Source organism: Megalobrama amblycephala, linkage group LG15 (genome assembly GCF_018812025.1).
Source record: "Megalobrama amblycephala isolate DHTTF-2021 linkage group LG15, ASM1881202v1, whole genome shotgun sequence".
In the NCBI taxonomy this organism is placed as follows: Eukaryota; Metazoa; Chordata; class Actinopteri; order Cypriniformes; family Xenocyprididae; genus Megalobrama; species Megalobrama amblycephala.
Window position 1 is genome coordinate 16,644,958 of NC_063058.1, and position 12,950 is coordinate 16,657,907.

Consider the following 12,950-nt stretch of genomic DNA (forward strand, 5'->3'; position numbering starts at 1 on the left):
ATTTTAATTAACAAAAATGATTTTTAATACTTTTAGTTTTAGTTAACAATAACAAAACTGCAAGCAACATGTCTGACACCATATTTTAGCATGGACATACTGCAAATTCTGCAACTCCATTTATGTTTCACTAAAGAAAAGTAAACAATATGGGTTTGGAATGACACGAAGTTGAGTAAATGTTGACGATTTTCAATTTTGGGCATCTATACATCTATATAGAAGTTTGAAAGAAAGTGTGCAAGCAGCAAGCAAAACGCACCATTGAGTTTCTGGCAAATTCTGCATTCTGTCAGGACAGGGTTTCATTGGGATATTAAAACAAGCTTTTTATCCAGTATTAGCAGGCAGTAGGTGGCCCCCAGCCGATTTCATGGCCAGCTTTTGTACTCTGGAAGGCCGAGACGCGTATCAAACTGATCACGGCAAAGACAAAAACCCAGCACCCCCCAAATGAGCTCCTAATGCCAATCAAACTGTCTTCCTCAAAGCCATTTAGAGTTTAACAGTTCGCAAACCCCCAGAGATAAAAGGGTTCACACACCCGGGAACAATGGGGTGCTTTCTGAACTGTGCTGTGATCTCTGTGCCCAGTCATTATTAATGTCATGTTGTACTTCAACCCTTCTGAATTGAAGTCATTTAGAGTCTGAACATGAACTGACACCAGAGAAAGTGCAGTAAGAAGCAGCTACCACTAGTGGGAACTCTTTGGGTTGATCGCTAGTTTGCCACAACAAAATAAATTTAAACAAAAATTACGAAAGTTACAAAAGTTACGAACAGACACTTCTACACAACTGAAGTGAATAGGGCCTATTTTTGAACATTTAAAAGCAAAAATATGAATCTTATAATTCTACAAAAGCACTTAAAATAATTTTCCTGTTAAAACTTCTGTGAATTATGGATTGGTCCTATTCACTTCAATTGTAAGTTCCTCACTGTAACCCTTAGCTTTTTTTTTATTTTTTTATTTTTAAAAAGCTGTCCCAGAACCCAGAACATTCCTTGAAGAGAAGTAATATTTTAAATGAGTAAAACTAACTTTGGCCACTTCCAGCAGTCAGAAACATACACAAAATATATGAGAAAAAATAAAAAACAAATCACACTGTTTTTACCTGTGACTGATGTGCGTCGTCCCCCTCAAACTGGACATGGTTTCTTCTAGATTTTGCCTCAGATCAGCAATGTTTTTCACAGTACGTAGCCTCTTGGCTTCAGAGTCCTCACCTGAGGAAACCAGACTCATCACCATCACCATCACCACAGTCTGCAAACAGCTGTTACCATAACTCTAAGACATGTCCGAACACACACATTCACACACCTAAAATGCTTCAGAAATGCAGCTAAAACCATAAGAAGCATGGCATAATGTAAATGAGGCAACTCCAAACTCTGTATTAGCATCACAGAACTAACTCTGCCCCTTTTGCTTGTGAAGTTAATTCTCCCAGCATTCCATAAAAGAGCTTTTTGTTTTCTTGCACCAATGTTAACGTATGCAACGTTAGCCAACCGCTGCTTAAAAATAAACACGCAGTGTATGCCGTAGGTGAGGGGATTTGGCCGCTCAGATTAACGGCTGTTTACTGATCATGAGGGGTCCACAAGGGGCTCAGAAGGTACACAGCAGACTCACACACACACACAAACAGTCACACATGATGTAAAACGTGTAAATAAACGAGTGCCGTGGTAAAGTACATTCCTAGAGGCTGTATAAACCACAAACAACCTCTTTCAGAACTGCTCACTGAAGCTAATGCTAAATCTTTGTTCTCTACTTGCCTTTTGGGTAAAAAAAAAGAAAAGACTTGCTTTCTCTCAAACTGCTTTAAATATAGAATAGTTTAAAACAGCATTTAGTTTTGTTTATTTGCAAAGATATTTGATGGGATGAAAGTTCATAATGCAAAGCAAGTAGGCTATGCTTTGCATTTTCAATGCAAGGGGTGCTAGTGGACATTAGCGTAAACGTTTATATTCAGTCTATATTAAGTCAACTGCTGTCATGCCAGATTTCCACCAAGCAGAGTCATTATCGTTAAAGGTGCCGTAGAACGTCTTTTTAAAAGATGTAATATAAGTCTAAGGTGTCCCCTGAATGCTCAAAATACCCCATAGATTTTTTTTTTTATTCATTTTTTTAACTGCCTATTTGGGGGCATCATTAAATATGAGCTGATTCAGGGTGTGTGGCCCTTTAAATTCTCGTGCTCCCTGCCCATCGAGCTCGCGCTTGCCTTAAACAGCATAAACAAAGTTCACACAGCTAATATAACCCTCAAAATGGATCTTTACAAAGTGTTCGTCATGTAGCATGTCTAATCGCGTAAGTATGGTATTTATTTGGATGTTTACATTTGATTCTGAATGAGTTTGATAGTGCTCCGTGGCTAAAGCTAACATTACACACTGTTGGAGAGATTTATAAAGAATGAAGTTGTTTATGAATTATACAGACTGCAAGTGTTTAAAAATGAAAATAACGACAGTCTTGTCTCCGTGAATACAGTAAGAAACGATGGTAACTTTAACCACATTTAACAGTACATTAGCAACATGCTAACGAAACATTTAGAAAGACAATTTACAAATATCACTAAAAATATCATGATATCATGGATCATGTCAGTTATTATTGCTCCATCTGCCATTTTTCGCTATTGTTCTTGCTTGCTTACCTAGTCTGATGATTCACCTGTGCACATCCAGACGTTAATACTGGCTGCCCTTGTCTAATGCCTTGAACATGAGCTAGCATATGCAAATATTGGGGGCGTACATATTAATGATCCCGACTGTTACGTAACATTCGGTGTTATGTTGAGATTCACCTGTTCTTCGGAGGTCTTTTAAACAAATGAGATTTATATAAAAAGGAGGAAACAATGGTGTTTGAGACTCACTGTATGTCATTTCCATGTACTGAACTCTTGTTATTTAACTATGCCAAGGTAAATTCAATTTTTAATTCTAGGGCACCTTTAACTAAAACTAAAACAATAAAAAACATTTTATAAGATATTCTGGAGCTGTGCAGTTAACGCACATGATGATGATACTTGCCAAAAGAGGCACTACAACGCCTATTAGCAAAGTTTTCTCTTTCAGGCCAACAATGGCAGACTTCTAAGAAAAAAAATGACTGAAGAAAAATTATGTTTTTGGTAAGAAAAAAAAAACTTTCCAGAGATGTGACTTAACAGTTAGTACACATGCTCTTTATCAATAAAATGTGACTCAAAAAAAGCAGCCATCAATATGGATAGGTGTGTTAAAGTCTCTGGTGTCCCCAAAATGTGTCTATGAAGTTTCAGCTCAAAATACCCCACAGGTCATTTATTATAGCTTGTCAAATTTGCCCCTATTTGGGTGTGAGCAAAAACACGCTGATTTTGTGTGTCCCTTTAAATGCAAATGAGCTGCTGCTCCCGCCCCCCTTTCCAGAAGAGGGCGGAGCTTTAACATCTCAAGTTTCGGATAGTCAACAACAACAAAGCTGGAAAATCCCACGCAGCCAAAATAAAGATTGTCAGTAGCGGTGTTCAACCTTACATTGTTCAAACTGGAGTTGGACACTAATGGAGAGATTCAGGAAGAAATTACAACTTTTAGAATGAAACTGGACTTTTCTGAATGGTTAGTGGATAAATTTATGTAGTTGCTGTGGAGTTGATTCAACTCATCGACTAGCATGTGCTATCATGTTAATCTTTCAAATCCAGTGATGAAGCGACCCTCGTTTGTGAATCAGTCGGGTGTAAAATGATGGCATGGTAACAACACTCTACTACAACAACTCTTCCTCTTCTCTAAAGCAGTTCAATATGGCCTCACCCCCTTTGTTGCATGTTCTCGGGGGCAGGGTTTATGTAAACTTTAGGGATAGTGATGTCATTAACCCGGGAAGAAGCTTGTCATAGTCCCTACCAGCCATTTGTTATAGTCCTTAAATAGAGAATTCTTTCAAAGAAATTATCCCCCTTTGCATTGAAATTTGAGTGTTAATTTAACTTTGCAGATGTTGTTTATGCTCTAACAGCAACATTACACACTAACTAAAGTTAAAAAAGTGAAATCACAATCATCACACCTTTAAATACCTCCTAGGTAGCTTTTTAAAACAGATATAGTCATCCAACACACATCTACTCACTTTCATGCTTCTCAAACATATCCAACATGGTTAGAAGGATCTCCTCATTAACACGAGCAATCCCATCCCACACACATGAGTGTTGGCTCAAATGCAGCTGATATACACAGCTAAATGTGTTGAGCTCCCCTTCATTCAAAACACTTGGTTGAGTGTGTTCAGCCAACAATTTAGATGATGCTGAAGGTCCTCCAGAACTGTCAACACCCCAGAACCTGTCCTTTCTCCTGAGACTGGAGCAGTCGTCTAAGGTGTCCTCATTTGAACCATCTCTTGTTCCTCCAGTTCGGAGAGGAGATGCCAACTGACAATGACATTCTGCTTGGTCCATTGAGAAGAAGATTAATTTAGGTCTTCTTCCAGTGGTATAGGTCTTTGTCTCAGTTGCAGAAGAAGACTTCACAGAGCTACTAATGTTCTGCGCTTTTTCTGGTGGCAACGTGTCCCTGACTCTCCTACGCACCTATTAAGATGGATAAATGGTCTGTCTGACACATTCAGAGTTGTTTTCCCAGAGAATGTGCCGACTGATTCGTGAAAGAAGCTCTTGTGACGGCGGTCCTGCCTTTTCCTTTCCTCCATGGAAAAGAGAGGGGAAATTAGAATACAGCTCTCATGTCTACACCAGCCCAGGGAACTTCCCCTGTGGAGAAGAGTTTTTCTCTCTACACAAAATTCTGACAGACTGAGAAAGGACACACACACACACACACACACACACACACACACACACACACACACACACACACACACACACACACACACACACACTCTAATACACTCAGACACACACATGCTGGTAGGCCTTGGCAACTCCTTGACATTCATTGCCTTTTACATGCAGATGAGTGCTGTTTTGTTTTCTTGTTCACCCTCAGACTGGCCTGACATTGGCCTCAAAGTTCGGAAAACACTGCTCACTTATTCATAAATAATCAGTGTTGTTTTATACAAAGACACAGTAGATGACCTTGTCCTAACTAGGCATTAGAGTTGGGGAGTAACTAACCCAAAGTGGCAACACTACTAAAATGTTTAGTAGAGTGATATTAGACTGTTTTGAAACAGTTTTTCCCAGTAACAAGCAATATTTCCAACATACAGCATTGCAACATGGTAAAACAACAGAATTGTTTTTACCTCACATGGTTTCCTGAGCAAGCTGAATAAACAAACATGCTAGTCTAAATTGCGATGTCTGATTCATTTCAGAGAACTGTTAAATGATTTGCAAAAAATATTCACTATGAAACTCTAAAATGATTTGCTATGAAGTGCTATGAATCACCAAAAAAGATTTGCTACGAGTAACTAAAATGTTTTGCTATAATTCTGCTAAATGCATAATGGTGCAACTCACTAAAATGATTCACTATGAATCAGTGAAATTATTCACTGTGGATTAGAGATGCATGATTAATCGAAATTAAACCGCACACAGTTTGGCAAAGGTCGCAATTGTTTTATGCGCAGCTCTGTGATCAGTAATAAATGCTGAAAGCCAGGGGGCGCTCTTGCACAGAAACTCCAAATATGCCCTGCAGAAGTACGATATAATGCACGTCATTACAGGAAATCCCTATGGGTGTCATACAATTGCTGTAGTTGAATAAACAGAAGATTGAAACACTTTGATTGATTAAAGGTGCCCTAGATTCAAAAATTGAATTTACCTCGGCATAGTTAAATAACAAGAGTTCAGTACATGGAAATGACATACAGTGAGTCTCAAACTCCATTGTTTCCTCCTTCTTATATAAATCTCATTTGTTTAAAAGACCTCCGAAGAACAGGCGAATCTCAACATAACACTGACTGTTACGTAACATTAATCATTAATATGTATGACCCCAATATTTGCATATGCCAGCCCATGTTCCCAACATTATGAAAGGCATTAGACAAGGGCAGAACGTCTGGATGTGCACAGCTGAATCAACAGACTAGGTAAGCAAGCAAGGACAATAGCAAAAAATGGCAGATGGAGCAATAATAACTGACATGATTCATGATAACATGATATTTTTAGTGATATTTGTAAATTGTCTTTCTAAATGTTTCGTTAGCATGTTGCTAATGTACTGTTAAATGTGGTTGAAGTTACCATCGTTTCTTACTGTATTCATGGAGACAAGAGCCGTCGCTATTTTCATTTTTAAACACTTGCAGTCTGTATAATTCATAAACACAACTTCATTCTTTATAAATCTCTCCAACAGTGTAGCATTAGCCGTTAGCCACGGAGCATAGCCTCAAACTCATTCAGAATCAATGTAAACATCAAAATAAACACTGTACTTACGCGATTAGACATGCTGCATGACGAACACTTTGTAAAGATCCATTTTGAGAGTTATATTAGCTGTTTGAACTTTTTTTATGTTGTTTAAGGCAAGCACGAGCTCTTGGGGCGTGGAGCACGAGATTTAAAGGGCCACACACCCTGAATCGGCTCATTTCTAATTATGCCCCAAAATAGGCAGTTAAAAAATGAATTAAAAAAATTCTATGGGGTTTTTTGAGCTGAAACTTCACAGACACATTCAGGGCACACCTTAGACTTATATTACATCTTTTTAAAAAAAGTTCTAGGGCACCTTTAAACATGACTAATAAACACACGACTATGACAATATATGGTTTATCTGAATTCTTCAAGCCTTCTTGGGTATTTTCATGATAACAAAATATATTTATAATGCAATGCTAATCAACATAGCTTTTATCACTGTATAGAATACTATGAAATTATATGTTGTTTGCCTTATTCTGTGTAAGAAGCCGCATCATCTCTCAGAAGAAGTTAAAACACTCAACTGATGTTATGAAGTGAGTTTGGAGTAAAAACATGTTATTAAATGTTGTCTTTTGATTCATAAATGCTTCTCATGTTTGGAAAGATGTTTGAAGCGTGTTGCTTTTTCAAATGCACGTTATAAGTGACTCAAACACTTATTGACAAGCTGCAAGTTGCAATTTCATAATTGAACTCAGCCAAATCGTTTTAAGCTCGATTTCATGTTAATTGTGATTTATCGTACAGCCCTACTGTGAATCACTACAATGACTCAGTATGAATCACTAAAATGATTAAACAATTCACTTGAGCCCCGAGTAGCAGTCTCTGCGAGGCATTTGAAGTAATTTTTGTAGCAAAATTATTTGCTTAAACATAGTTGTTAGTCATGTTTTTGAATTTTGCATGTTTTCTAGTTATTTCAATTGCAGTTTCAAAGTAGCTTCCCCAACAATGCTCAAGTTTATTTTTTCTGTACTCTCAGTGTTGTGGATCATTACGCTCATAATGTTTACCTGTCAGGTTCTCAAGAGAAGTATGGATGGATTTGCTGCATAGGCCTGTTCGTTCTCTCCTTTCCTTCACTTCTGTCACTAGCCCAGACTTATCAATTTCAGTGTGAGATCTACATAGGGACAAGACAACATGCTAATTCAGAGCCAAACAGAGTCTTATTGGAGTATGTAGGATAACGCATTACAGTAGCACAAAAGGTGTTACCTGTACATGAATGGGGCGACAGTGGCCATGTTGGGATGGTTGTATTGTTGCTGGAGCTGTGGAAGTTGCACACTGACCGTATTGCTGGTTGTTGAGTGGGTCTGCGCACCAAGAGTGAGATCTTGGCAACTTTTTCCATCTGAAAATGCTAAGCTAGATGTAGAGCTGTAGTTTCTGTTGTCTTTCTGCCCTTTATGCACAGACAGACCTCCTATTTTTCCGCTTCGTAACCGTTCTCCCTCCGCACCACAAGTGGGCGACGCTACAGACTTATTTGTAGCTGAACCCTTTCCTCCTTGGCTTGGTTTGGGAATTCCAGTCATGGCTGATTTGGCATTGTCTTTCTTTACTTTGTTTCCTTTGGGAACAGCCTTCTTAGACTCTAATACAACAAGTCCATCAGTTTTGGTGTCTCCTTTAAGGTGTTCGGGTTCTCTAACAGGAAGCTGTTTGAGCTTTTCTTTCTCTTTAGGCTTTGACTTCTCTTTAACTTTTTCAGATGCTTTTGCCGAGGTTATTTTCGGCGCCAAAGCCCTTCCGAGCGTCAACTGAGCAATGCCTTTTAGCGCTAGCTTGGGACTTGAGCTACCAGAACTGCTGGGGGTGACAGGCCGCTGGTTTCCAGAGTGGATGGGGCAAATCTGGCCTTCTTCTGGTTCAACAGCATCTACATCGTCTGTACTGACAACCTTGGTGGCTCTGGAACCCGTTTTGCTGTTAAAGAGCTTGAGCTTTTCCAGCATGGACTTCTGGGCAATCACCTTAGGGGGAACCTCAAGAGAATCTGGAGCTGGTTGTTTAACCGTGACCATGGAGGATGTAGCAGTGTGTTTAGCGCTGAGTGACTTGCTTCTCCAGGGTTTAGAGATGGTATTTGTGGTGCTGGAGCAGCTGGGTGGAGGAATGGAAGAGCTGATTGGTCCATGATCAACCATTATAGGTGATGGGGTTGTTTTCTCTGTAAATTCAAGAAGAAATATAACATTTTATAAGCTCTTCATGACAACCGCTTCTGTACTGTGCAAAAAGATGCCGAAAATTCCTAAAGTCTAAGACTATGAATGAATAAAAAAAAATAAAAAAAATAATATATATTTATGCATTGCTTAGAGTCACTTTTTTTACATTCAACTAATGTAACAGGCAATTTGCCAAGTAGGGAGGACAAATAGTCACTCTGGCACAGAGAAAGTGGGTCAAATCTTTCAAACGCTAGCAAGTGCAGTTAAGCTGTTGCACACAGACATTAGCAAGTGTGACGCCCATGGGAGTTTGAAAATATGAGAGAGTACTGGATGAAGTGCTGAGAAAAGGAAACATGAACTATGAAAAGAAACATCTGAAGTATGTGAAGTAATGTATTAATATTTATTTTTGAGATCCAGGGTCTTTTCTCTATGATGGTTAGCAAAGGAGACTGACTGTAGAGCATTTCATGATATTTGAGATACAAGTGAAGAAAATGATAATTTGGTTAAATATAAACAAACCATTTCAAAGGCACATTTTAAATGTGCTTTCTGTCATATAACTAATGTAAAAAATAAATAAAAATGGACAAATTACTTTTATTATTACATACAATACATTATATATAAATAGCATATAAAATTAGCCTGACTTGCATGAAAATTCAATATGTAATGAAACCAAACTCATGCAAATAAGTCTAAGTAAACATGAAACGTTTCATTGTACCCGTTCTGATCAGTCACTCTCTTTCATTATTTCCCTATTTCCCTATTTTCATTTCACTGTGCTGCTAAACTGGTGGTTGCCCTTGTATGCAGTATTTATTTACTAGCCTGTTGCGATGAAAACTTTAGCTGTGTTTAGCGGTGCTTACCTTACAGGCAATCTGAGCAAAATTCTTAACAGTCATCTTCCTCGCATGTCTACCTAGCTGTTTGAAGTCACTGTATATAAAGTTCTGTCATCATTGACTTTTCTTTCTCTGCTTCTTCTTGCACTGGCTTTGCCACAAGTACACTAATTAGAGTTGAATCCGTGAGCAGTAAACGCCTCATCATCAACATACCAGATCCAGCAGTGTGAAGCTGAGAGTCCACACAAACCGCACACAAACACGAATCAATGCATGCATGCACACAGACATGTACATCACATCATGTATGTGCAAATTTGGTTTTATGGATATGGCTTGAATACAAAAATTCCAACAAAAATTCCACAAAAAAGTCACTCAACTATGTGACATGTTACAGGGGAAACAACCATGCTAAATAACTAAATGCTAAAGTGTGTTAACCAATCCCGCCATAATGAAACAACAGCGTGCCAAAAATGCGTCAACATGCAATTACAGAATCATAAAAATGTGAACATTATGAGCAGTTACCGAACTCAGAGATTAACAAGGGAACATCAAGGGAGGATGGTTTGGATCAGACATTGTGAGCAAGAAAAATGTTCAAATGAAAATGATGAAAAATTTGGTTCCAAATATATTGTAGGCCTTGAAATGACAATTCATGTACAATAATAGCTGGTTCAAAAAATTACCATCAAATTGTTTTTATGGTCAAAAAGGCCCATAAATTACCCAAAAAGCATGAATTACAAGTAAATTTACTTCACTTTTTCCAAGCTTTCTGAAGCCATACGAAAATTTAGCATGAAGAACAGACCTAAATTCTCTTCATTATCCACTTAAAAAAAATGTCCATATAACTCAAATGTATGCACACCAAAAAAAAAAAAAAAATCAAGAAATTCAAAGTGTAAAGTATAGTGTCAAAGTTATACAAGTCAAGTTGTGAAACCGAACAGAACCACATGTACAGTAGGTGCCAAAAAAACCCTAAACCGACCGCCTCGACCTGACTGCATTTACCTACTACACTGCAAGGATCCATTCAGAATTACTAAACACAGCAACATGACAAATCCAAACACTATCCTGAATGTCTGTGGAAACAACGTGAATGCGTACTGAAATGCGTTTGTGCATAAATACAATGTTCGATCAGTGCGTCAAGAATGGACATAACGTTACACGGGATGAATATAATGGACTCACATGTGCTTACTGTACGATTCCTGTATGTCAATCGTCTTTACCTTGATTGCAATCCTCATACAATCCTCAGACGCTGGTTTGCTTTATCCAGCCGAGCAATGTAGTTTGTGCATCATCTGTCAATAAAGCGGTGTTTTTTGTTCAGTCTATATTTCAAACAGCGCGGTGTGTGAGGGCTCGCGCTCTTCAGAATCAATCACAAACGCGTTAACGTGTTAATGTTGACAGCACTAATATATATTATATATATATATATATATATATATATATATAATGTTTTTTTATACCCAGAGCTTATTTTTTTTTATAGGGTTAGTTCACCCAAAAATGAAAATTCTGTCATTAATGACTCACCCTCATGTCGTTTCAAACCCGCAAAACCTTTGTTCATCTTCGGAACACAAATTAAGATATTTTTGATGAAATCCCTCTTTCCCTCTTCCAAAAAAAAAAAACAACGAAATTACCACATTCAAGGTCCAGAAAAGTAGTAAAGACATTGTTAAAATCGTCAATGTGACTACAGTGGTTTAACTCCCGGTGGTTTAACTTTAACGCCGGCGCGTTTTCAGGTTTTTTTTCACATTGCAGCAAAACAGACTTAAAATACTCCGTCATATTTTGTCATAGAGACATAAGTAATATATCAATTGAAACTATAGAATATCTTCTTTTATTTGTATACACTCAGAGTAAAAACAAAATGTTGTGCTTTTTGCAAAATAAAGAAAACTAAAATGATGTATGATCTGTCCTCTCCCTCTGAACAAAGTTTAATTTGATAGTTCTCAGAAAATGAACTATAACTTAGTGAATACTGATCACAAAAAAATAGACTTATGTCTAAAGACACGTTGAAATGTCATGTTTTAAATCATGTAAGTCATATCGAAAACAAAAATTCTGTGTTTATGTAATCTGTATGAAAAGAGACACATGTCAGAAATCCATGATTCAGCTCATTATCCGCTAATGCGGCCACGCCCACGGAGCCAGCGCTATTCAGAGGCAAATTCAGAGGCAATACATGCATTCATCGTCTCAATCATGTATTTATTGTCTTGAAAAGTGTTTATCTGTATGTAAAAGCCTGTATGTTAGCGACCTCTGGAAGACATGCCGTTAGTTCCTAACATGTCCTCTTCTTTAGAATAATTTGTGTACTAAATGTGCACAGAGAGCGCCCTCCGGCTGCAAGTATGAATTGAAAACACCATTCCTGAAATGTCCTCTTCTTCTTTAGAATAATTTGTGGACTAAAGGTGTACAGAGCGCCCTCCGGCTGCAAGTATGAATTGAAAACACCAGCGCTCATAGTGATAACAATGAATATAGAATAAATATAACTCCTCTGTATAGAAAATTGACATAAACATATGAGAATCCATCAATATTTCTCCAAATGTGAATGCTTTTAAAATAAAAGCCTATATTCAGACTCTTTGCATCACAGAAATACATTATATTTTAAAGAATATAATAGAATACCATTATTTTAAATTGAGCTGAGACATGATTACAGAGGTACCAGCCTACCTGACTGAAAGGCCTCATTATTATGCAGCACCATTAGAGGTTCTTTATGCAATTATTTTGTCTTCTCAGGTGAAAATGAGCCATTATTCATGATGATTCACACCTCCACGCATACTGTGTTTCTTGACAAAAACTAAATCAATATATTGTTTTATATGAACAAGTAGGCATTATAATTTTTACATAATTTTGAAGCAAAAACTCTAGCCTACAACCCCCAATACCCAGAAGTCTTGTAAACACAGATTTAATATATATTTTTGGCCTTATTTCAGTGACTTAATTTTTTTGTTTTTTCAATAACCACGCATAAAACATTATTCCTTCAAAAACACAAACATGTGCATACATGTTCCTCACATATTATGGTAGCCTAGTTTGTGCTGAATACAGTGTAATGACACCTTTGTCATTAATATGTTTATGAACAACTGAAAAAAGCACAAATGTCAGGGCATGTCAAAACTTCTCCATGCCCCAAATCAGCCTCAGACTCCAGAGGGTTAACCTTAATGGTGCTCATGTGAACAGCGTCGGCCAATACTGAGCCGGCGTTCGGATGTAAACACGGAAGGCTTCATTGCGTTCACTGCGTCAACTACATAGGAGACTGACAGGGAAGAGGAAAAATAGTTGAATAAAGTTGTTATTTTTGTTTTTGTGCACAAAGAGTATTCTTGTCGCTTCAT

The 12,950-nt window shown here is 37.7% G+C and overlaps 1 protein-coding gene across 12 annotated transcripts in view; it reads right to left on the reverse strand.

The window, feature by feature from the left end:
• nav2b (neuron navigator 2b) overlaps positions 1-12,950 on the reverse strand; it is a 117,765-nt gene that overhangs the window by 71,614 nt on the left and 33,201 nt on the right. For all 12 annotated transcript variants that reach the window (XM_048157944.1, XM_048157947.1, XM_048157951.1 and 9 more), the window contains 3 exons: positions 7,686-8,643; positions 7,481-7,590; positions 1,125-1,236 (listed from right to left, as the gene is read on the reverse strand). In XM_048157944.1, coding sequence (XP_048013901.1) covers positions 1,125-1,236; positions 7,481-7,590; positions 7,686-8,643 — 1,180 coding nt within the window. The remainder of the gene's footprint in view (positions 1-1,124; positions 1,237-7,480; positions 7,591-7,685; positions 8,644-12,950) is intronic.